Source organism: Trachemys scripta, chromosome 18 (assembly GCF_013100865.1).
Source record: "Trachemys scripta elegans isolate TJP31775 chromosome 18, CAS_Tse_1.0, whole genome shotgun sequence".
Classification (NCBI taxonomy): domain Eukaryota; kingdom Metazoa; phylum Chordata; order Testudines; family Emydidae; genus Trachemys; species Trachemys scripta.
This window is the reverse complement of record NC_048315.1, coordinates 5,458,761-5,485,600: the sequence shown is the minus strand read 5'-3', so window position 1 is coordinate 5,485,600 and position 26,840 is coordinate 5,458,761. Positions and strand designations below refer to the sequence as shown.

At 37.8% G+C, this 26,840-nt stretch overlaps 1 protein-coding gene across 1 annotated transcript in view; it reads right to left on the bottom strand.

Moving 5' to 3' along the window:
* MED13 (mediator complex subunit 13) overlaps positions 1 to 26,840 on the bottom strand; it is a 75,268-nt gene that overhangs the window by 15,678 nt on the left and 32,750 nt on the right. Inside the window, exons 4-16 of the mRNA XM_034752202.1 lie at positions 25,878 to 26,023; positions 23,796 to 23,993; positions 19,889 to 20,083; positions 16,640 to 16,802; positions 16,218 to 16,328; positions 14,025 to 14,708; positions 6,192 to 6,408; positions 5,505 to 5,589; positions 5,024 to 5,145; positions 3,727 to 3,817; positions 3,318 to 3,532; positions 2,657 to 2,853; positions 226 to 1,133 (exon numbers count right to left, since the gene is read on the bottom strand). Of these exons, the coding sequence (XP_034608093.1) occupies positions 226 to 1,133; positions 2,657 to 2,853; positions 3,318 to 3,532; positions 3,727 to 3,817; positions 5,024 to 5,145; positions 5,505 to 5,589; positions 6,192 to 6,408; positions 14,025 to 14,708; positions 16,218 to 16,328; positions 16,640 to 16,802; positions 19,889 to 20,083; positions 23,796 to 23,993; positions 25,878 to 26,023 (3,332 nt within the window). The remainder of the gene's footprint in view (positions 1 to 225; positions 1,134 to 2,656; positions 2,854 to 3,317; positions 3,533 to 3,726; positions 3,818 to 5,023; positions 5,146 to 5,504; positions 5,590 to 6,191; positions 6,409 to 14,024; positions 14,709 to 16,217; positions 16,329 to 16,639; positions 16,803 to 19,888; positions 20,084 to 23,795; positions 23,994 to 25,877; positions 26,024 to 26,840) is intronic.

Here is a 26,840-nt window from a genome sequence, read left to right as displayed (position 1 = left end):
ACGTATATGGTTCTTTAAAGCTGGGCAAAGAAACCCTAATTAGTATATTGATTTAGTACCTAAAAGGCCAGAGGCTAGGAACAGAGCAGCAATGGAAATTCACTCAAGTGTATATGTAACAGAAATAAGTCAACTGGCAATCTTAACTCCCCCTACTCTTCATGCTATTAGATGCTTAGAAGCAAGACAAGAAACACATTTGCAGAGAAAAACAAGTATATTTACCATTTCTTTTTGACCAATGATGCAAGCAAGTACTTTTCACGAGTGCTTCATCAACTTTTCCTCCTGACATATTGTCCATGAACTGGCGCCCATGTTCTAACGCTAGATAGCAGTCATTGCAACAATCCCTTTCTTCTACACGTACCAGGTTGTTAACGGCACCAAATTTGGGTATAGGGTCTTGATCTGCCGCTCCAAAGGGCGAAAACAAGCTGGTGCACTGATCTTGCAGCAACAGTATTAACTCATCAGGCAATTTCTCAGGTTCTTTCAGTCCTCGCTCAACAGAAGTTGCTCTAAGAGCTTCAAAACGTTTCTCTGCTTCTTTGCCACACTCTGTATTACGCCCCAGGATATCCAATTCATCTTCAAGAAACAATCCAGAGTTGTTGCCAAACTTCCTATTCATGACAGCACTGAAGCCACAGGTACACCTATATTGAGCCTCTTGTGTTGGATCTGGAATGTAAACTCCAACATCAGCACCTTTGATGTTCATGTTGCAGACACAGATGCAGCAGCTATCGAAGTTACAGTCTTTGAACAGATTCATTACGGACTCCGAAAGGATGAGATTCACATAAAGACTGTGCGCCTCCGGGATGGATGGTACAGTTGCAGGTTCAACTGAATTTAGTGGTCTACATGTTGAGGGTGTGGACGCTGGTGAATACAAATCAGAATTTTCATATTTGACTGAACCTTGAGCGCTGGCAGGTCCACCAGCTCCACGAGGGGTACGAGGCGTCCTTGGTGTTCTAGGAGTTGGGAACCGAGGAGTGGAAGGAGATGGGAGAATTCCTGCCCCACTGTTGCTGGGAGGTGCACTACTGGGCGGCATCCCAAATGGAGTATGAGTTTGTGGCGTGTAGGCAGGGCCATACTCTTGATCCATAGTGCTTCCATCACTAAGAAAAGCAATAAGGAAAATATTTTTCAATGGCGTATGTTTTTGAAATACAAGACTATCAAATTTTAAGTAAGCACTTTTCAGATTCACATTTTAAAACAAAAGTTAGTAAATATTTGTGCAAAAATTGTGCAATCAAAATAAAGAAGTTTGGGCCTATTTGTTCTAAATGACTATGCAGAACTGTTCTATATATTAACAGCAGTGCTAAAAACTCAAATAATTAAAAAAAGCTTCTGGAAAGTAATTCTGGTTGTAGCCAATATTTTCTAAATACATGCACAGTGTGAAGAGCACCTTTTCCTTTTCACGCTTTGTTAATATTAAACAATATGGTGACATGTATCACTAAGAAAATACACTGGCTTTACCAGCAGCAAACTCTGCTGGATCAGTGAGGGAAGTATCACTCGGAAACCTTTCAAATTTTCCTTCCTAGTCACTGAAACGTCTCCAAAGACTTATCAGGCTAATGAGACCGGAAAACATTGCTTCTACACAGATCTGACCCAAAGAGAAGCAGCCTGTTGTACTCATGCTGTGGTTTAAATTATAGTTTGTGAACCAACAACAAGCTTATAAATATACAGCCCATGTTTCCTAATCCACCTGCAGAAGGCGCACATGCAGAGGAGCAGGGCAGAATAAATATTCCTCAAGGAGGAGAGAAATAAAACGTGGTTTTCTAAACGACCAGTCAGTACTGAACGCACTTTATAGGGATGCTCATTTCGATACAACTACTGCTACTAGGGATATGTCTACACTGCAGTTAGACACCCATGGCTTGCTGTGCCGGCTGACTTGGGCTCAGGCTAAAGGGCTGTTTAATTGTGGTGTAGATGTTTGGACTTGGGCTGCAATCTGAGCCCGGGGACCCTCCCAATGTGCAGGGTCCCAGAGCCCGAGCCTGAATCAGCTAGCACGGGCCAGCTGAGGGTTTTTAATTGCAGTGTAGACATACCCTCTGTCATCACCAGCAGATGTCATATCAGGCACTGGTTTCTAATTGTAAAGGACAAAGAAATGAACATGGGAAGGGAAAGTTTTAAAAAACCCAAATGGCCTGCCCATCACTAGAAAAGCTGAATTGAATTCTAGGAAACAGCAAGAAAAGCACCTGCTAAGCCCTTGTAGTAACTATGATACCACCAAAGGAACATGGAGTCCCAGGCTTGTATTTAATTCAATTGTTGCAATCTTCATTGCTCATTACAATTAGATTTATACCATCAGGCTTCCCTAAGAAACCCTTAAATGAGACATGAATAACATTTACATAGTTAAGTAGCTATTTAAAAAAAAAGAATTTTCTCTATTTAGATACAGTTTTTAGTCACAATTTTCTTTAGTTTATCAGTAAAATTTAACGAGTGATTTTAAATGTTTTTCACTATACTTTCTAAATGGAAAAACTATTCATTTCATTAAAAGATATTCTAGAATGTGGATAATTTTGATCATTTTATACAACTTAAAAAAATGAAAATCTATTTATCATTCACTGGCGCAAAAGCATACCCCTCTTTGATGAATGGCATGGTGGGTCCTGGAGGAAGTAACTCCAGTTTTCCAACAGTCCAACTCTGACGGTAAATGCAGTCCTCTGGCAGCTTGATAGGAGGGAGACATTGGCTGGGGAGAGTCTTTAGTGGAGCAAACATGGAACACCCCACAAAAGCCTGACTATTCTCAGGCTTATAGACATAGGAATAATCCTAGAAATTAAATAAAGAAAACACTAACCAGTAAATATAGTAGATTATATAAATCCGGCAACAAAAATGCTACTAAGATTAAAGTAATCAATTAAAAACTTGTTACTAATTTGATCAATATTATTCTACATTTAGTGCATGCAATTTACATTTCTACACTTAAAAAGTAAGTACAGCATTGGTACTGCAACTGATTACATGCTGACATACACAAAAAGGCCAGGGCCTATAATTTTAATATATTTCTTTAGTTTACTAGTGACTAAACAAAAGAACAGCTCAGTGTAATTCAGTATATTTCAGAAGCGAAATAATGGGTTTCACTTAACAAGATACTTCATCCACTTCTATGTCATATAATAAACAATTAGTAATACAGGAAATATGGTGAAAATTCTAGAAATATTCAGTTTATTGCTTGAATTTGGAAAAGGCATTTATCAAAGTTACGCAACATTGCTTACCTTGATTTCAGAAGGTTTTGGACTGCAGAATCCCTCATCTACTTCAATTCTGAACTGAATCCCTACACTAGAGCTATTCCCTTCAAGTATAGTTCCTCCAAGTGTAGCATCCATATTGCCATATTCCTTATTGTTCATATTCATTGGTGAAAACCCCATAATATGTTGTTCCAATGATGGTGGTGTTGGATACATTTTATGAAGATCTGCAGTACCTGTTTCAGATTAAAAATGTACTTCAGAGGGTACTCCAGGAACACATTTGTTTATTATATATTTCTTTCATTTTCATTTGTCTTATACAAATGTCAAAACTTAAATTTGCAACTGTACACAACAAATAATTTAAATGTGCCATTGCTGATATTAAGTAACCTAATTAAGGGATAAAACGGGGAGGACGACTTACTTATGCATGACAATGGGTCCAAATTTCCTGCTTTTGACTCTTTGCAGTTAGATTTGTCATCTGAGCCATTCACTGTTCTTTTAGATCCAGGCTATAAGAGAGGGGGAAAAAAAAAAAAAAAAAAAAAAAAAGTTAAAATTCCCATCTGAAGCATTTTAACTAGATAGAAACAAAACTAAACAGTAACAATACAGTCTAATCATAATACCTCAAGATTGAAAAATAAAAAGTATAAATTTCCCCTCTTATTGAACGCCTACTGTTTGAACTTAAATCTTACTTAAGGACTCAGTCTAGTATTTCATTTGTTACAAGAATGAGCATTGACCCAATAGTTAGAGGCAAGCACTTACAAGAAAATGCACTATATTTCCTTATCTTTGCCAAGAAAATAAGCAAAAAATGCCAGTTAAAGTTTTCCTAATTGTAATGTTTAAATGTAATTAAAAAAAAAAAAAACACCAAACAAACAAAAAAACAGGACTATGCTGAAACCCTTATTTGAGAAGTGATATATTTAAACAGCTGCTTACATCTTTATGCTCCTAATACTAGTTAATAACCAACTGCACTTTTCATTATGACCCTTTATTTTCAAGAGATTTTCTCAAACTTATCCATGTTCTCAGACAAGCAACATTTTTTCCCTCCCCACAAAAATGTTACAAAGCACTCTCCAGTTTAAGATAAAGCTTGTACTAGTTTCAAATGCTTTTAGAGGTTACTGAGATCTAGTCTACACAAAGACTTTGTACTAGTACATGTCAAATAGGGGGGTGATTTTTCTATAAAAGATTCAAGTGCCACCTGAAACTGCAATAAAATTATTCTAAGATATTAACAGCTATACTAAAATGATTTGATAGAAGAAAGCCCACTTTAAAATTCCCCAAATTTTTCATTGTTTTAAATATTAAAAAAAGATATATTAGTGGGTATGTTGGCTAAACAAGTAGAGTCTAGGCTGTAATAAGAATATAGCACTGGTAATAATTATAATGTCATAGGTTTAGCTCTATGTCAAAGGCAAGTACATTCTCATTGCCCAATAAGGATGCAAAAGTGAAAATGTCAGTCAAAAGTCTTATTATATATTATACTATTATATAATAGACTTATTAGATTAGCAAAAGTCTATACATTATATACCAGTCAGTCACCAGGGAAAAGTGTATTTTAAAAGTACACTCATTTAAAAAAAAAACAAAAAAAAAAAAAAACTTTTTCTCCGCCACAAAATGTACAAGTCTGAACAATTTTTATCTAGCAGCTGCTTTTACTTTTGCAAACCACTTACTGTTAGTTCATCTTCATCAGAGTTGAAGAGATTGTCAAGGTCAGTATAAGAGACTACCAGGTCTGTTTCATGAAACAGGCTAGTTGATGCAGTGCGAGCGTGAGCAGCAATACGTTGTGCATCTATAAAGAATATGAACATTTATGCTCACCTTAGCATTGTAGATACTATACATTAATTTAAATTGGGTATTTCTTTTTAAATATTATTCAACTGGAGAAACCCAGATGCTATCAGCTCTTACTAAACTAGCATATGCATAAGTGAGGCTCCTTCACTTTTTACTAACTTATTTTAAAATTTTATATCCAACATATTTTTGCAAGGTTCAATACTGAAAGTTACCTTCCTAAGTAGCTTCTGAATTCTGAAAAGATAAATACACTTTGAAAGTTGCATGAGATGTTACTAAAAACTGCTTTGAATTCTGTTATCCATTCCGTAAGTCATTAATATATTGCATTTTGAAACAAACATTTACCTTGCTTGACAGAAGGACTAAACAGTGACATAGCATCTTCTCCTTCATGGGATAAAACTGTAACATTAGAGGTCCCATCGTCAGCCTGCAAAAAGCAGCACAGGTGATGTATGGAGGAGGAGGAGGAGTTGTTTTTAAACACAAACAACTACCACCACCACCACCACCTATATTACTGTATGTTTCTCAAAACAAAAGCTCTCTGTTGTAAGGATTATTGTTTTGTTTTTGATATTAACATGGCAAGGATCTGTAAACTTGTTAAAACTTCCTAAATAGTTCTTTTTAAATCTACTGCAGATAAAGTATTGAAAATATTATAAAAAGTACCAGTACTATATAATATAGTTCTATCTAACGAATACCAAAAGACACAGGACAGATATCAATCCAGTTAATGAACTCTTACAGTATTAAAATGTGTTCAGGTAAATAAGCAGTCCTATAAGCCATTCAAGCTTTACCTCAAAAAGCAAAAAACTTACAAATCAGGGTTTTTTCTGTACTGTGTACTTTTACTGATCATTTCTGCTTGAATGCAAGCATTTTTAATTATAAAGGATTTGCTAGAGAAAAATTATATACCACCACCTATCCTCAGCATAGTTTCAGTACCATTTCATTATTAAAATTAAAGCAATTTGTTTTCATCCAATTATTGATTTATGCCATCATTCCTTTACTCACCTTGTGTTTTCTCCCAGCTTCTCTTTCACTGTTTTGCCTATCCTTTTTGTTATCAGGAAAAAGGAATTCCACGTCACCATCAACAAATGCATAAGGATCAATTTCAGGTTCTTGGTCAGCTTCAGACACTACTGCTACTAGGTATTGGTTTTTACTCTGATATTGCTGCACCAGTTCATCGGAAACCTTTAAAGGCTTCCTACACTGCACCATTAATCTGCACAGAAGAAAAAATACAATTACAAAGCTGTATCAACCATCTATTGCCTAGGTTAAAGTATGAAATATCATCTGCTTTTACACAATTCCAAAGAACTTTTTAGCTAACATGGAGTCTCAAAAGTTTTCTGGGAGAAGGGTTAAGCAATCACTTGCACAACTTAAAGTCTCTTTATGAACAGGTCATACATAGTACTGCAGCCAGTGTAATTTCTTCATTGTCCTTTCCAGAAACCTTAACCCAGACAAAAATGAGAGATGGTTCAAAGTCTCACAGCAGGATTAAATGTTTGCCATTTCTTGAACAAGTACAAAAATTACCAAACCAACTACAGTAGCGTGTGCTGAACTGCAGTCTACTAACAAAGACCAAGATGAAATTATCAGAATAATTCACTAAATTGGTTTAGCAAAACTGTATGTTTTTATTAGAGTCTAAAGTTCCTGAGCACTTCACTCAAATCACACAGAATTGGGAATTTAACCTCTCTTCGGGACATGGGTGGATCTGAAGAGTAACACATGCAATTACCGTATGCAAACAGTCACAGCTGGCTAGTCTTGGCTTGTTTTATGAAGACATTTGGGTATTCAAAAAAGTGAAGACTCTTACAGCATGCATGTGCCACTGGGTTATTAATTTAAATAATAATGGAGCTTACAAAGCACGTAGAGAACACATCTAAATTTGTGATAGGAGTAGCTCAGGAAACATTAAAATGTTCGGTTTCAGAACATTTATTAAAATGTTCAACATTCTATTGCGTTTATACACAGTAGTGACATTATTAGCAATTTTTTTGCTGGCAAAACAAACAGTTAAACCTATGAAATTCATATTCCTGAAGACAGAGAGTAAATAATCCTAACCTCGGAAATTGAAATTCATGAGCACAGAAAACTTCTTTCTTGAACTTAAGAAAAAAAGGTAGAAAAAGTAGGAAACAAACAAATCTATGGTATGGTTATATACCCATTCCCTTCTTTGCACTGTCTGCCCCAAAACAGGTGACAAACTTAATCTGGCAACCTTTGACCAAAGACGGGAGAGGATGTGAGCAAAATACAACCTTCAAAACGGCAGGAAAGTACCAATAACCTCAGTACCAATGTAGCTATATTACATCTGCGCCAAACTCCGATACCTTTTCTGCTTGAAAGTTGTTTCTTCTCCAAAACTCAATATAATGGCCAGTGAGAAAAGTGGATGCATCTTCAACAACAGGTTTGCATAAACCTCTATTATGTCCCAGGATGCACGAAGATCACGGAGATATGCCTTGTTGCTGAATTCATGCATGCCATAAGCTCAAATGGTACATGAGCTGACAAGGATATTCATGGTATATAGTTTCAGAGCAAAATCACAGCCCCGTCTGTAAAAATCTTCAATGGACTTCTATTCTTCCCATTTTTCAGCCAATGCTGTCACATAAGAGAAGCCAAAGAGACCCCACAACTACCATTGCTTGTTTTGATAGCCTAGGTTAAGAGTAATTGGAGTGTGGAATAGAATAAATTTGTGAGACACCACAAAGAGGCCTACAGAAATGAGTAGAGGATAGCACAAGCCATTTCAGGAATTACATTTATTTAAGGGAGGAACTACCTCAACCTCTGTACCTGAGAAGACACACTGATATTCTCAGGCTTCCCTCAGCACCTTAAACATCTTCTCAGCATAAGACAAACAGTAGATTGGATGCAAAAGCATAACTTAACAATTTTGTTTCAGTCAAGACCACTTTGAAATAGAGCGCACTCCAACCTGACTCTCAATCCCATAACCCTGGCATTATTTAGAATACTTCTGTGCAGCATCTTACAGCTAACAGGGACTTCAACCCATCCTTCTCAGGCAACGATGATATGCTTGATCAGATCTTGTATCTCCAGGATTATCCCCAGGCAGGCAATGAACTTGCTGTGATTGTGCGTCAGACAGCTGGCATTTACAATTGGAGCAACCTTGATACAGCTGGAGTGCTTTTCCCTTTTCCAACATCCTATATAAACTAATACAACAAAAAGACTTGGAAAACTAACTCGTTAGAAACAAGCAATTTGAGTAACAAGACAAACAGCTAGAAGAAAGATTTTAAGTATTTGCTTTCTTTTTTAATTATCCAGTGGGGGAAAAAAAAATATAATAGCAAACTATTCTGGAATAATTATAGTCAATAAATTGTTAAACTAAACTAGAGGCTATAAAAAAGGAAAGATCAAACTTCTTACTCTGACAAGAGTAAACCTTGTATCAGAATATATATTTCTTTACTGTCTGGAAGGGTAGAAGAAACTGACAATTGAATGCTGTAACACTACACACACTACATCTTGAAATAATTACCAGACCCTGCTAGCTGGAAAACTAAAACGATCAGCCAAAGGCCAATATATAAGATAGAGAGAAGAAAAGCTCGAGTACCTCTGCTGCTGCTCTCAGCGTTCCAAAATAGTTATGATAGTTGTCAGTTTGACTATTACACAAAGGGTTGTGAATGGCCAGTGAAACTGACAGTCTTAAAAAGAACAGGAGTACTTGTGGCACCTTAGAGACTAACAAATTTATTAGAGCATAAGCTTTCGTGGACTACAGCCCACTTCTTCGGATGCATCCGAAGAAGTGGGCTGTAGTCCACGAAAGCTTATGCTCTAATAAATTTGTTAGTCTCTAAGGTGCCACAAGTACTCCTGTTCTTTTTAAGACTGTCAGTTTCACTGGCCATTCACAACCCTTTGTGTAATAGTCAAACTGACAACTATCATAACTATTTTGGAACGCTGAGAGCAGCAGCAGAGGTACTCGAGCTTTTCTTCTCTCTATCTTATATATTGGCCTTTGGCTGATCGTTTTAGTTTTCCAGCTAGCAGGGTCTGGTAATTATTTCAAGATGTAGTGTGTGTAGTGTTACAGCATTCAATTGTCAGTTTCTTCTACCCTTCCAGACAGTAAAGAAATATATATTCTNAAGCTTATGCTCTAATAAATTTGTTAGTCTCTAAGGTGCCACAAGTACTCCTGTTCTTTTTGTGGATACAGACTAACACGGCTGCTACTCTGAAACCTGACAGTCTTAATTTCACTCTGCTGCTGTGGTAGAAAGCTATAAGCAGCAGACTTAAACTGACTACAGTAACTCCTCACTTAAAGTTGTCCCAGTTAATGTTGTTTCGTTATTACGTTGCTGATCAATTAGGGAACATGCTCGTTTAAAGTTGTGTAATGCTCCCTTCTAATGTCGTTTCGCAGCCGCCTGCTTTGTCTACTGCTTGCAGGAAGAGCAGCCCATTGCAGCTAGCTGCTGGGGGCTTGGAACCAGGGTGGACCGGCAGCCCCCTAACAGCTCCCTGCTCCCCTAAGTTCCCTGTGCAGCAGCTACCTGCAGTTCAGCTGTGTCCCTCCCCCAACTGCCATGTGCTGCTCCCCGAGACTCCTGCTTGCTGTGCCGGCAAGGAAGAGGGGGGCTAATGTCAGGGGGTCCCCCTGCCCCCTGCTCCTGCACCCCACTTACCCCATCTTCCATAGAGCAGGGCTCAGGACAGAGGGAACTTGTAGCAGCTGCAGTCTCAGCAAGCTGATCTAATTAACAAGGCAGTGTACTTAAGGGAAATGTGCATATCTCCCTCCATTCCTGCTGCCTTGCAGAGTGAGAGAGTTAACCCTTGAGGGCTCAGCCAATTGCTAGTTCATCATTTAGCAGTAAGGGAAATATCCCACCCTCTGACTCCTCCACCTCAACCAAGCTTCACAATCATCATCACTGTGTACCGGTATTAAATTGTTAGTTTAAAACTTATATTGCGGGTGTATAAACACACACAGAGTATAAGTTTTGTGTATGTGTATTATATATATATATTATACACACACACACACACACACTCATTTACGTTAATTCTTATGGGGAAATTGGATTCGCTTAACATCATTTTGCTTAAAGTCACACACATTTTTCAGGAACGTAACTACAACATTAAGTGAGGAGTTACTGTATTTACAATCTCAGCAAAGAACACTGCAATTGTTCGCATGCAGTTCACATTTGGAAGGTTCTCTTTTCAACTATATGGGCTATAATTTGAAAATATATATATACATAAATAAAAGCTTAAATTTTGCTGACATGGATGGATCAGGCACCTTCTTTCACCAGGAGAAGCTTCCTACAAAGTGGTGAATATGTTTTCAAGGTGTGGTGTGGTGTGGTGCGTATATAAAAATAAAACTTGTAGTTTACGGCTGCTGCCTTGACAGAGTATAACAATTAGAATAAAAAAAAAGTTTCAAGAAGATTAGTTTAAGTCCTTTTGATGGTTTATTTCCTGGTAATACTTCCTTTTGTACGTTCCAATACCTACCCTTTTTTAGGAATCCAAAGACAAAATGCTTGAATGATTGCACATCAAGAAATTGGTACATTTCTATCAAATTAACACTTCACATAGTAGTAAACATTGGAAGAATATGGTTTATACTGGAAATAATACACAATCAATAGGGCTGTTCCTCAAACACATTTCTCTACTGTGAAAGTCATCGATACTTTCTAGAGTCAGTTTTTGCTGCTACATAAAAACTTGTAGCTACTGAGTTTACAGGAAGAAAACATTTCTCTTTCTGCAGCATTCTTATACCAATCTAGGAGTGTTTCTGAAAGAAGCAGGTCCACAAAAGAAAAACTGGCATAAGAATATGTAAATATATCCAGAGGACTAGTTTAATATATAAAGAGCAGAGATGCTATTACTTTGACTCAATCAAATTAACTTTAAAACTAAAAGCTATTGCCTCTAACTCATTCCATAATTTATCAAAACTATGAAGATCTTTAAAGGGGGGGGGGGGCGCACAGAAGAAAGGTTTCTCTTTTGGCTGATGAAGTGAGCTGCAGAGAGACTCAAATTAACATTTTGGGCAAAATGATAAAATCTCACTGCAGCTAAACTTCTAAACCAATTTATATAATCTGAAAGAATCTGAACCCTTTTATCCATTTGGAACTGAACACAGTGTTTCTTTAAAAACCCACACAGCTCAAGCTTTCTTACAGTGCTAAAATACTACAAGGAGGTAACTTATGGTGGCTTGAGGATCATTTCGACAGAGGGCTGAAAAACCAGTTTCCAAAAGAAACCTAGACTGAGTCTTATCCAAATAAGTTTGTCTGCCCTGAAGAAAGATTATTTAAAAGTAAGCATTTCCGTGAGATTTGAGAGCTATTAGCACCAACAACAGACATTTCAATAGTTAGTTTTCTTTGACTGATAACCTCAATCTCTTTATTAAGGCACTTCTGCAAGACACAAAAGAAGTGTCACATTGAATATAAAGCACTGATTGGAGCACTGCAACAGTGATAACTGAACAGTCCCTTGACCTCAACAACCAGGCCAACAAGCAGATTCCAGATATTTTACAGTAGTTGCGACCCCTCTTAAAAACTGAGGTCTTCCAGGCAGCATGACTGACGACTCCTCTGCTCCCAGTAATAATACCTAGTATGTACTTCCTAAAGGTCACTCAAATCAATTGCTTTTTCTCACCACAGCTTCTGAAACACTTGAAACAAAAGGTAGAACCTTCGTATAGTCTGTTTGAGTTTAACAGAATGAGTCCAATCATCATTATCTTCTATGAACCTAAAGAGGTCTTCTTTATTTTATACATAAAAAAGACTCAATATGAGGGGGAGGGAGGAAAGCAGTCTCTGACTCACTTTTTCTTTGAAAATGGAATCAAATGTCCTCAGACAAAAATTCCCAGTTTCCAAAGACTGTACATACTAAGCAAGTCTGATCTGAAGCAGAGCTGATCTGCCAAGCTGAACTGCCATTAAAATCTTTCAGATATTTTCCTGTCCAGTACAAGAGTTTCCATTGCTGGCTTCTTGCTCTATATCCCTTCAACGTGTAATACGGGCTAATGCAGCTATGTTGCTACCTGAGACTAATATTTTTAGCCCCCCAAAAAATCTTCTAGCATTTTAGATAAAACACTAGTTTAAGGTTAAGGTAGCAGCACGGAGCAAAAGCTTTCTTCAGCATGGTCCTCTGATCGAGTCTTTCTAATTATACGAACAGTGGTACCAGCCTGGATCTCCACCTAGAAAAGGACTATCAAAGCAGTCCTACTTGCAATATAACTGACTAGAATTCTAGCTTACAGACAGATCCAACTATCAAGGACATGTTTTCCTCTTCTGTGCCAGGTTCTTCTGATCACAGGGGAAGAGGCAGAAGAACACAGAAGGGTAGCCCACTATGAAAAAAGAACCAACGCTAGAACACAGGCTGGGGTTGCTCTGAAAATGTTCCTGCAGACATTTATATTGAAAAAATTTGAGCTTTTCAAAGAGTCAAACAAGAGGGAGAATTAAACAGGTATTCAAAGGAACATACATTACCGCATATAAAAGCTAGTCAGACATATGGACAAACATATACCGTTTCTATGTATTCATCTATTAAAACTGGAACTACAAGCACCTTCCCACACCAACAGGATTCTCTGGGTCTGAGACCTTCTACAATGCATATGGTGGAAGTGGGGGCGGAGGAGGGTGTGTGTGAATGGGACTTACAGAGGACCTGAATCAGAGACTTGAAGAAACCATGACCAAGGGACAGAACTCTTATCCTGTGTTCACTTAGAAGCAGCAGATGCCTTTCTGTCTAACAGCCTAACTTTTACTAATGTGCCTTCAAGTGGCCTGGATCACATGCAGCTAAATTCAGCAATGTGAAAAATAATCAATCCAATTTTAAAGGAGAATTTGACCAAATAGGAAAGTCAAGTTTCAGTTCAGCCTCTTAAATCATGAAATATTAATTGAGATTTGAAAGTTGTAGAAAACTCAAGTCTGACAGAGAGATACCAATCCTTCTTCTGGACAACTAGGGATCTATTTTGTGTCCACTGGGTGGGAAGGGGTAAATACACTTTACAGTCCCAAACAGGCACAAGTCAACTGCAGAAGAGAGATTAATGATGGAAACATGAACAGTACCCCTTGACTGTGCTCTTCAATTCCTCCTAATTTAAGCTGTGAATTAGCAAGGTCCTTACCCATGTGCCTAACTTTATACAAGCAAGTAGTTGTATTAAAGTCAATAGGACTACTCACACTCCTATGTTTAAAATTAGCTGTGACTTTAAGGCCATTATATTTTGGGCCCCAGGTCAGACGACAAACTTACAGTACCAATTCTGTTTCATGACATATTTCCACATGGTAAAAAACTCTTGACTTTTGATAACAAATGAACACCAAGCTTTCATTTTGGAGATTCAGCTCTGTGATTAAGAATCTCATAAATTATTACAATGCACTTTTAATGGTTTTTCTCTAAGGACACCAACATTTTCCAAACTCAGACAAATGAATGCTGTGTCTATTGCATGACTGGAGTTCTAAAGGGTTACTGTGAAACTCAAATGTCCTTTCATAAAAATCATTGACATTTTGAATGAGATTGCAGTTCAAATACCACATACTGTATTAAAGAAATGACATACTATTCTGGTTTAAAAAAAAAAAAAAAAAAAAGACTCAGTTTGGCAATTTTATAGTGAGTTACATTATTGAGTGCTTTAAAAAAAAAAATACCTACTCTGTAACTGATGTTATGTTGTCCTGTCCAGTTGGTCCTACTGGATCATCTCTGAATTTATCACTTGGAAGTTGTGGTGGTAAGAATTCCACATCCTTTTTCTTTGGAACTTTGTAAAACTTCCAAGTGGTGTTAGCATCATCTTCCTCCAAATTCATTGCAGTACCAACATACATTGTAGGTTCTATAACTTCTGGGAATTGAGGTGGGAAAGGCTGAGACAAGGGGTCTATCCTGTCTTCCATTGTTTTTGTGGGAACCAAGGGATCTGGTGTTGGCATCTGATAGAAATGCTGGCTCTGAGGAGTAGAAGGAGTTTTAGTTACCCCTTCATCAACTACATCACATGGGTGAGGACTAAGTGGTGGTGGTTGAGGTGAATTTGCCATTTCATTGCCATGCATCTGAGGAGTCTTTGCTACATCATTAGTTCTGATATTTGAAAATCTCACTTGACTGTCTGGTGCTGTGATCACAAGCCTCTGACTTGCTGAATCTGCCTCCATGGCAACATCGTCACTAATAGATGCACGATGGTGAAAAGGAGTCAAAGGGCGTTTTTGTGGCTTATCCCCCTTCTCTGGCTTCTCAGTTGTCTTGTGCTTTGGAGCTGCTTGTTGTTGTTGGCCTACAGGTGGTGCCTGCCCCTGCTGACCCGAACTTCTTGGTTTAAGATTTTTGTGCCTGGAAAACAAATGGAGAATAATATTTCAGTGAATCCCTGAAGCATATCTACACTAGTATTTCATTTTATATGAACTAGATTTTTCTTTAAAAATAAATACATCAATTAGAATTTTTCAAAGTATTCTAGAACAGTGCTTTTCAAAGCCGGTCCGCCGCTTGTTCAGGGAAAGGCCCTGGCGGTCCAGGCGGTTTGTTTACCTGCCGCATCCGCAGGTTTGGCCGATCGCGGCTCCCACTGGCCGCGGTTCGCCGCTCCAGGCCCAGGGGGGCTGCGGGAAGCGGGGCAGGCCGCGGGATGTGCTGGCCTCCCTTCCCGGAGCCCCCCTTGGCCTGAAGCAGTGAACCACGGCCAGTGGGAGCCGTGACCTGTCGAACCTGTGGACGCGGCCGGTAAACAAACCGGTCCGGACTGCCAGGGGCTTTCCCTGAACAAGCGGTGGACCGGCTTTGAAAAGCTCTGTTCTAGAAGGTATTAAATAGTGAAGCAGGAAAAATATGGTTGCCTAGTTTTGAGAGAGAGACAAGTTGGGTGAGGTAATATCTTTTATTGGACCAACTTCTGTTGGTGAAAGACAAGGCTTGTGAACCACACACACACACTCTTCTTCAGGTCTGGAACATACAATTATGAAAACCCAAGTAATCCACTTTTAATTCACACTTTTAGTTAATTCAGATTAACTTTCCTTTGTGCCTGTGCAGATAAGCTCTTAAATTCAATCATTAACATCACAGCCACATAACATTTGATATTCTATGTGGTGTAACAACAACAAAAAGTCCAAAAAGCCCCAACCTCGGCTACCACTGGGATTAACGGTACTTCAATTAAATTTGAAACACAACTGTTAGTGTGTTCTCAGAAACCTTTTCCCCCACACTTTTCAAAAGCAAAAAACTAGAATAGAAATCTGGAAATTAGAACAAAGTTTTTCCAGTGGTCTCTAGTTATTGTGGGCCATTCACTGGAAGCAAGTACTGCTTAATGCTGTTAATCGGCCGTAACAGGGGTTTCAAATCCACCCACCTTTCTAGAGAATGCAGATACTGCCCCACCAAAGGGAAAAGTATCTCCTTCCCAAATCCTCAAGGCCCCACACCAGCTCTCTTTCTGGCTTCTTCCTCCTATGCCTGCCAACACCACATTGCACTAGCCAAAGAATCCTAAAGATTATGAATCTATATTGCCTCTATAGTCCCAGGCCTTACGTGCCCTCAGAACGCCACACCTGAATTCAGAAATCCACATTGAGCTGCCATTAGATCACTGTGCTGATCCATGCAAACAAAGAAAAATCCACTTGTTAGTCTAATTGTAGGTATGAGCCCTTCACCAAGAGTCTATAATGGAGTTCAGGACTCAGGATACACAACCTAATAATTTATCATGTAGATCCCCCCACAGTACAAACAGTTATGGTTTAGTATTCCCAAGTCTGTCATTAAAACCATTCCTGCATACTTCACTTTGTCTACATTATTGGACACGTCTACTGGGTACTGTACCTTGAGCAATTGCAATTTGTCCTCTGTGTGGCTTCAACAAAATCCCAGGATGCTACTTTGTCAGCTGTCTCTTCAACACATAAGCCATTTGATGTAGCAGAATACTTTCTCCTAGGATTCAATATTGGCGAGTTATTGTTAACTAGAATGTATGTGATCTCTTAGTTTTTACCCTCTGCTAAATGTTAATAGAGCACAAGAGTCAGGAAAGATAACAAACATTATACTGAAGAAATAAGTAATGTGAACTAGCATTCGCAGTAAGTTACTTTAAAGTGTTTCAAAAGTAACACACACTTTGCTGATTAACAGGCTTTAGCGGCCTTGCTTCAAACCATTTTGTGCAGCAAGAAGCTGTACAATATTTATATATAATTAAGGCATATACAGCTTTAATTTCACTTTCAGAAAGGAGTACATACTTGTTCTGTGCTCTGTTCATATTGCATTCTTGCCAAACTCGATCCACCACCTGATTGGCTAGTTTTCTAGGGATTTTGCCACCATGGTGACTAGTACTGTCAGAGCTAAATCCATCAGAAACAGAAGAAAATTTCACCCACTTCTGGGCTGACTGAGCATCAACTGAAAATAGAAAAGCAGCATAAAAGTTAAAAAAATAATAATAATAATTTTTAGCCAACCAGGCAACATGACTATAGAGGTCCATACAACTCAAAAAAACTGTTCCAGCCAATGTGCAAAACAAAACACCATCCTTTGAGGGATGTATTTTGTTACATATTTTAAAATTAGGAACAAAAAAGTAGAAAAAAAAATGTAGGTATACATGGTGTACAGTGAGATAGTGTCAGGTCATACAGAAAAACAGCATACAAATTTAAATTGAAGTGAGTTCCCGTGCCACCTCAAATTTCTTTAGAAGCTACATTGAGTGTTTAATAGACTCTCACTCCTGCAATAGGAACACTATCAAACCTATGCAAGAACAAATATATTTTGCATTCTGTGATCAAATTAAACAAACAATCCCTGCTATTTTCCCTCTTTCATGTGTTACCACAAGTTGAATGACTTTCTCTCTCCCCACCCCCTAAGAAGGTGTATTACTCTGCAGTCTCTGGTCAATATTTTTCTGCATAAGCCCAATATTAGAAAGTAAGACCCCCTTCTCCTAGAAGAGAATATATCCCTAGGAATACTGCACCTCTTTTCTCAAGGAACAAATTTAAATACACATTTCAAACTAAAAATGTTCCAGCACCAACAGGACTTCTTAAGCATATATTTGTGTAACTTTGTGTGTACGCTCGCATTTTATATAGAGATAAAAACACCTAAAAATATGTAAATTGTATAAAATAATTCTTAATCCTTCACCATATACCGTTTGATCATGAAAAGTTGATTTACAGTTTGATCCAAAGGCCACTGAAGTCAACAGGAATCTTTACAGTAACTTCAGTGGGTTTTAGAGCCATCCCTTAACATGGCCTTCGGCAATTCCTATTGCATTTTGATATTCCCCAATTATCTAATACGTTATTCATTGGGGACACAGATGCATAATTAAGTACAGGTATATACCGTAAGCATTTTGCAGGATGTAAACTCCAAAGGAAGAAGACTTATGCAGAATGGTACAAAGGGCAAATCAGAGGTTTTTTAAAAAAATAAATGAAAATTTAACATATACACATATGACAGACATGACATGCCCCCTTGGTTGAGATATTTAAAACTAGACAAGGCAGCAATACAGTATTATACATATAGACAATTCTAATTGGCAGGAAGAGGGAGTAAATTGATGATCAATCCAACATTATGTAAAATCGCCAATTTGAGTCATGTAGGAAAATTTTATTACAATTAATTTTAACGTTATTTCAAATTTGTACTTCTTAGTTATTTTCCTACATAATGGTTCATTCTTTTTGGTTGGTATAACCACTACAAAATGTTAATTTGCAAAAAAAGAAATTTTGAAAAATATATATATATAGGCTTTACATTAAATTTAGTACTTTTCACTAACCAGGATACACTATTATACACATTTATTTAAGCAATGCTTAAGAACTTCACATTTAATTTTTAATGTTAGAAAATGGAAAATTATGCCTTCTACACTTACTAAATGATATTTTTACTTGTGATGTGTGTCGTACTGCATTTGGATGAAAAATTGGAATTTAATTAAAAATGCACAAACACACCAATATTTTATTAATTAAATACTTACATATCCAGCACATCTAAGATATCAAAAACTTTATTCATGTGTTGTATTTAAAACTGATTTATTGAAACAAGAATTATTAGTTGGGAGTTAGTAAATTGACTGATTAAGAATCTAGCCCATGACAACCCAAAACAAAGGTATTTAGGTATCCAAAGATGCAATAGGATTTTTGAAAGTGCCTAATGCCCACCGGAATCAATGGGAAAGAGACTCAAACTTGTTTAGTGAGATTTTCAAAAGACCTTAGACACCTATCTGCATCTTTAGGCACCTAAATATTTTTGATATATCTGTCCCTATGTGCTTCAAGTTTTTCAAATTAATAGACCTCATCGCCTGGTTTTTATTCACAGATTGGAAGAGGAAAAACAAGCTCTCCAGCTTTCTCGATTCCTCATCGGTTTCTCAATTCTGAATGAATTAGTCCAAAAGAAAATATTCTCTCTGCACCTGCTAGCTAGATTGAAACCAAAAGTAATGAATGCAGAAGCTTTTCTGCCCAACAAAAACTCTCAGTACTCACATTTGGAAAAAAGTTAATATCAGCATTTCCACAACCGTAAAAACTGAAAATACAGATGCTTAATGCAGTACATAATAGTGAAATTTATAAAGCTTGAGCGGACCTCAAAAACGAAATGTTTTCCTCTAATTCTGTATGCAATTAAAAAAGCAACACTAACTCATTAAAAGATGAAGAGGTTTCATTGGCATAGCATATTTTTTTATTTGTTGTTTAAATTATGTTCATAGTAAATCTAGGCCCTTAATATAGGCTAAAATTAAGTTTGAAATTATGATAAACAGCTTTATTTTTAAAAAGAAAAATACAGAACTTTAATTAAAAAAAATCTGTCTTTTTAAAATCATTGATTTTTATCCACCCTCGGTAAGGAGGTATTCAAAAGTTTCAAGGCAGTGACTAGACTTTCATTAGAAGAGCTCCAGTGCTAACACTAAGACTTTCCCGACCCTTGAATTCTGAGATTTTTATCCTGATACAGATTGACAACTGAAAACGACACCTGTGATTGCTCACAGATGAGAAAGTAGGCAGCCTTCTCCAACATTATAAAAATGCTCTGGAATCAGCCTTTAAGCATTGTAAAGAGGCTGGGAGTGTCACCTTTTCACTCCCAAACCAGAGTTTCTGCATAACACTTACAAGTACTGTCCAGCCAAACCAAAATCCAGGTTTTAAATTACAACCATTTTGCAAATACCATTCTTGTGCTAAATTAATTTTTTTATAAAAAAATTCAAAAAAGTGTTAATGATAAAAATCTAGAATATTATTACAATTCAAACAGTTTTAGGATTACAGTGACAATTAAAGGACAACATACTGGAGGTTACCAATCAATTGCACAGAGTGCTCTGAATACTATCTAAACATTCTGAGAGTTTATGTTAAGCAGAAACCTCAAGACAGTTTTCTTTTTGGAAAAGGGAATATTGACTATACCTGTCTGAACTTCCTCCGGGGACGTAGGTGGAGTCAAAGTTACAGAGGACATGACAGGATCCCTTGTGGAAACAGGCACTTGGTGGACACCCAAGCAAGTAGTTGAACAGTGAGAAACCCCCACAGTGCTAGGAGCAGGAACGTCTGTCTGAGGAACTAGAACAAAGCATGCTGGGTAGACCATTCGCACACCAGCTGAAAAAGAAGCATATAGTCATTATATATTCAACTCAGTCATTGAGTACCAGCTACATGACCAAATATGAGATTCTCTCTCTCTCCAGTAGTTTGGTGTTTTGTTTTGTTTTTAAATCACATTGCAATATTATCTATTGCCTTATAAATTATATGAGAGAACTAAAGCAAGCCAGAAAACTAGATAACTTGAGGCAATTATGTAGCTCCTTTCACTGTTTCATAAATAATGACTGAATAGCAGTCATTCTGAGAGGTTTGGTTTAATTATGTTAATATATTATAAGTGCTGCAGCACTATGACAGTTCTTGTTCAGAGGCATTCTGATAAAGTCTAAAACCATTTTTCTATACAAAGTATTCCAACATATAAATGGCTATTACGCCACCAGTTACTGTGATGAGCTTCAATACCATTACAAGCTCCCCTTTCTTGTAATTATCCCCCTGTCCACTGCTATTCTAAATGTGTTACTTGTCAGTCATTCAATACAGTTTACCCTACTTTTTCAGTTTCTCCTATAAAGCAATTTCCTTCAACAGCAGAATTCCTTGTCAATTAATTCATACTTGGTATTGTGGCAACTCTACTCTGGTGGAAGTTTCTTCATTTTAATCTTTCCCACCCCCAAGTATTTTCTTCTTTGCTACTATTAAAAAACAACAGAGGGTCCTGTGGCACCTTTGAGACTAACAGAAGTATTGGGAGCATAAGCTTTCAGATGCAATTGCATCTGAAGAAGTGAGGTTCTTACCCACGAAAGCTTATGCTCCCAATACTTCTGTTAGTCTCAAAGGTGCCACAGGACCCTCTGTTGCTTTTTACAGATTCAGACTAACACGGCTACCCCTCTGATACTATTAAAAAACAGTTAGCTACAGTAAAATTAAGGCATTTCCAATAATTTAGCCTAGCAAATAAAGGTCACGTATTTGTGCTGCTTAATAGTGAAGTCAGGTTTTCTTTTTTCGCATTTCCTTCCATTATTCTTTTTAAACAAGTGTGGGGAAAAGATTACCTTGTATGTCTTACTTATAGATTAAAAATTAAGCTGTTAATTATAGAAATAACTTGTATAATTAAGATTGTAATACAGATGACATACAGTACAATCTCTTTTCTGTAAAAATTCAGTCTCCTATGAAACTTTCGGTACAGGATCTCAGCTCAGGATAGGATACATTTTAGGGTGGGAGAGTGCAGACATAGGCTTTGTATAAGTTACTTGGCTGAAAGAGGAGGGGGCAGGTGAAACTGGCAGATAAAGTCAACAATTTCCAATATTTTAAACTTCCTAAAAAACTGAAAATATATGCTGGGTTTCCTTAAATAGAAATTTCACATGACAGACGAAAGGTGTCTGGGTATTCAAGTAAAGAAATTCAGAGATTCCAATTATGTTTACTACAGTAAGAACTCTGTCCTGCCTAATAGGACCTCCTATTTGATGCCCAGTTTTTTATTCCAGTTCAACAAGGGCTGTGAGTACAGTGGGAACAAAAATGGAAATGTCTTAGATCATTCAATGATGAACTCTCTGGTCAGTTGAAGAGCACTGTTGACTGGCTGTTATGGAAAGAAGTTCTCCTTGGTCTCGTGTATGAAATCCAGAAGCTCAATGCTAATGTTTATGAAAGCACTCTTTACAATGCTGACCAGTTCAGCTCATTGCTCCCTTGTAGTCTCACCTGTTTGTTGTATCTACCTGTTTTCTAAAGTCTTATACTTAGACTGTGTAAACTCTTGGGGGCAGGGACCATCTCTATTATATTTATAGAGCTATTAGCACAAAGGAAGCCCATGCCTCTAAATCCTACCTCAATTATACATCCATAATGGGAAACTTGGGAAGGAGAAAACATAGGGTTCTAAGAGACACAAGAAAAGAAACCTTTCCCAAAATCCATCTCCAAAAAACTAATTTAGAAGATTTAGAAAAGGGTGATCATGCATGTAGGTTAGTTTTCCCACAATTACAATTATATTACATACAAAACAGTAAAAGGCCATTTAGATTACAAAGTCAAGCACTCAAATATTAGCAAATGCCAGATTTTAAATCAGCCCCCTTGTGTGTCTAGCCTGTGCACAAATGAGGCTGCAGTCCTGTGGAAAAAGACAGTATGCCATCATATGATTAAAGATTATGATGCACAAGCCAACAAATTAAGCTTGCATGGCTCATCATGAATCTGGCATTTCTTAACTCTTCCAGATTTTTTTTTTTTTTTTTAAACACAACTGAAAGCAAAAATATTCTAATATGTACAACAAACAACATTCCCATCATGCATCATCATCAGGGTTTAAACCCCGAGCCTTCACATTGCAACACTTGAGGTGCACAAATAACTGCATTAGGTGGCAACATTCCAAAAGCTCTTGGCCCACAGGGCTCTGCTGGGTCAAAAGGTTTCTGGTCAGAGTTTAGCTTTGGAGGATGGGGGAGGACACAGTGGACAGGCCTTAATTGTTTTCTAATGCCTTGGCCTTCATTTTAAAGCTTCTAGCAGCCATAGTTGTGAAGAAAACCATGAAGATGTGACTCAAGTACTGTATAACAAATGCCAGATTTTAATTCAGCCCCCTTGTGTGTCTAGCCTGGGCAACAAAATGATTAGGGGTCTGGAGCACACGACTTATGAGGAGAGGCTGAGGGAACTGGGATTGTTTAGTCTCCAGAAGGGAAGAATGAGGGGGGATTTGATAGCAGCCTTCAACTATCTGAAGGAGGTTCCAAAGAGGATGGAGCTCGGCTGTTCTCAGTGGCGGCAGATGACAGAACAAGGATCAATGGTCTCAAGTTGCAGTGGGGGAGGTCCAGGTTGGATATTAGGAAACACTATTTCACTAGGAGGGTGGTGAAGCACTGGAATGCGTTACCTAGGGAGGTGGTGGAGTCTCCTTCCTTGGAGGTTTTTAAGGCCCGGCTTGACAAAGCCCTGGCTGGGATGATTTAGTTGGGAATTGGTCCTGCTTTGAGCAGGGGGTTGGACTAGATGAACTCTTGAGGTCCCTTCCAACCCTGATATTCTATGATTCTATGATAACCAATGCAACCAGGTCTGCCCAAGTTTGCACAGAACCTGAAGCAGTAGCTCGGAGAAGTGAAACACCCCATTCACCTCACTGGGTTTAAACTCAGATGCCAACACTGTTACTTTAAAATGTCAACATTGTTAACTATTCCAGTCCCCAACTCGCATAAGAAAAAGTATATTACGAAGATCAACACAATCTACTGTGAATGAACACTCATTTTGCATAGGCCTTGAGCATCACATAGTGAGACTGAAGGGGAGATTAAACTGATTTCATTTTTCTGAAGGAGCCTTAGCTTTCAAAAGTTTGGGAAGAAATACTATTATATCACTCCTAGAGCAGATTTCAGGACTGAAATTTTCAATTGCCATTTATGTTCTAGCTATAAAAATGTTCTATAGGACCCAAAATAAGCTTCCCTTCTTAGCTGCACCAGGTAATTGACAAGGATTTGTCACTTATAGAATAATTTTGGCTGGTACAGCAAAATAAAGGCAGCTAAACTATTCTTCAAAACAGTGTGTAACATACAGCAAAGAATAAAAGTCAGATTCAGGAATCTCTTACATTCAAAAGGTTTACAAGATCACGGTTTACCTTTAAAATAAGCTAGCTCCTACTTGGCCAGAGAATTTCAGTAAAGAAGCAACATGCATTAAGATTACATACCTACAAGGACTTCCACAGCAGCCAGAGAGTCATCTTCCCAATCCATCTCTTCTTGTTTTTCCTCAGAACCCTCCTTCAGGTTAGATGTGATAGGATAGAATTGTTTCCATTCACCAATCAGCTTTTTTGTAGATGAATCTGAGAGCTTGAATGACTGTCCTGTGAGTGTGCCATTTAATCCAAATGGACTTAGGATAACTGGATATACAAACAAATAATTTTAGGATACAGCTAGAGAATGATTTGCATCCCCTCCATGACTAGGATTTCAGCCAACACCTACTACCAAATAATCCATTTTAAATGACAGGTTAGACTGCACCTCACTACAGTACAGTATAATAAAAAGAACCCTGCACTCACATCTTAGAACAAGAATTTATTATACCTCATTAAAATGTATATGTACTGAAAGAAGATGAGTTATGTAAGAATTAATGTACCATAACAGCAGTTAGAAGTTAATCCACCTGAACATCTGTGACAGAAAGTTGCATCATGGATAGAAAGGAGTATGCAGTTGTCTGTGCACATGAACAGGTGAAGATAAAAAATGAATTTGTGGCATTTAAGAGTCTGGTATCGCTTTCTTTGTGACAGTGTTAACTTGCTGCTCAATGGTCTACATGTAGTCATCTCCTCATTCTGTTTGTTACAATTAAATTATGATAGACATAGGTCAGACTGACTACACGTAAGGAAATATGATAGTCTTGCATACATTAGGAAAGTTACCTGTTATCAATGGGCATCAGCAGCAGTGCAGTTAAACTGTTTCTGAACACAGTTTAACCGCAAACAGAACAGGACAACCCACAGACAGCGCCATTTCTGGAACAGTATTAATAGACAAGGCTAATGTGTTCCCATATAGAACAATTTGTTAGAGTAGCCAGTATGGGAGCCCATTCTCTAGGACAGGGGTGTCAACCATACAGCATACTGATCAGATCCAGTCCCCAAGCTCTCTCTTCCCATCTTCCAGCCTGCGTTACAGCTCAAGCTGGGACTGGAGAGGGAACTCATGGGAAAAGCGGCACAGACGCCGGAGCGTCTCCTCCTCCTTCTTGTTCACTTTCTGACCCTATTGCCATGCAACAGCTTTTTGAGATGTCACTAGACAGCTACCAAGTTTACTGAGTCCCATATGTGATGTTTTATGCAATTATTAATTAGCTAGTTTACATATGACCATAAATTTAATGATCTACTTAATGCATGACATTTAGGCTGAGCTGTAGGAATGCAGACAGGGCTCCCAAAATGTAGGCGTGTCACAGGAAATGTGCACCATAAGGCAGCCCTGTCACTGCTGCCAGAAGGCACCAGATGGACCAAGAAAGGGCTTTTTTCTTGACAAGCTTGCCTTGCTAACACTGCTGAGTCTGCAGGACCGGGCTCCTGCTCTTCCGTCACCCAGCACACTCACTGCTGCCACCGATGTTGATCCCCATGGCACCAAGCTTAGACATTCTTCACATCTTCACCCCTCTAAAGTGCCAAAAGTGAAGGAGTTCCCAAAGGGGAAGACAAATGTTTGTTTTGGGGGTGGGGAAGCAGATAGGTGGAGCAGGAATGCCCAACTAAGAATGGGAATTCCTGAAGTGTTGGGGGGCAGGGGGATTACAGGGAGTGATGTATGTACAGAAAGTTAATGGACAGGAAAGGAAAGTCTTATAGATTTATTTACTTTTCCAACAAGGTCTTTAATGCAATATCTAACCAGCATTAGGTAAGGATTCTGCAGTTGGACTAGACCAGAACGTTAGTTGTCTGACCACACTACAGAATGAGTTTGACACCCCTGCTTTAGGCCAGCTGATACACAAGAAAATCGCCTTCATTAACCTTTAGGAAAAAGGATGACGACTTAGCTGCTTCTGATCAGCTTTATCACAAAGTTTAAGTTATGAGAGAACCAGTGGCCAAAAATGAATGGCGCAGCATAGTGTCATACAAATCCATAAACGTACTTTTCATTGCTGCTCCCTCTCCCCCCTTTTTGGCATCAACATTTCTTTGGATCAGCTGATGAAGGATTGCTCAAGAACAAAAGTATTAAAATAAGTCACAGAAACCTACCTTGAAAAGGGCTGTTAGACTGCTGGGCAAGGGTAAGGTGTTCTTCACTAAGAAGATATACAGGTTGGTGCTGGTTGATTTCCACACTGGTACAAACATTGCTGTCCCCATGCAAGAAAAAGGTGAAAGAGCAGGACAAGTGCTCACTGGAAAAAGAGAAAGAGGGTAAAACAAATACGTAGTATATTTACACTGAAGCCTTAAGGAGAATTGCTAAAGATATTAAATTGATTGTTTTGTTAACACCTATTTATCTTCACTGACTAAAAGATTCTTTGTTAAGGATTCAACACTCTTTCCATCAACGAAGTTGCAAAAGAGTTCACACTAAACATGTTCTTAAACATCCAGAAGGTCATCAAACAAAGGGAAGATCACGTTCTTGATTTCACTCTATAAGTGAACAGAAAGAAAGAAAGAAAGAAACCCCCCAAAAAAACATGTGTCATCATCTTTGGATGTCAAAGCAGTTTAAAAAAAAAAAGTACAAGCTCAGTCTTAAATGCAAATCTTTTGAAGATCATCTTTAAAAAAAAATGTAAAAATTCTGAATATAAAGTTCTAATGCTGAAATAGAAAACAGGAAAAGTTTATAGTCACTTGATTGAGAACTACTAACTAGGAAAAAATGATTATGTTTTAGAATATTGAATTCAGATCACCTAAAAATTTTCTTGCAGATTCTATTGGACAATGCTCTTAAAATTTAGGGCTTATGTATAAATATTCTCAATTGAATAACACTTTAGAAACTTCACTTCAAAGTTTCTACACTTTCAACATTTTCTGTTGGACTGTGCCTTATGTGGCATGCAGCAAAGTTCTTTCAGAAAATTTATTTTTCAGTTTCCTGAACTCTCACTCTACTGATTTAAATTTAATTTGTATATTATAAACAAAAGAGGAGGGTCCTACCAATGAAAAAGTATAAATCACAATAAGATTCCCAGTGATAAAAGAAAA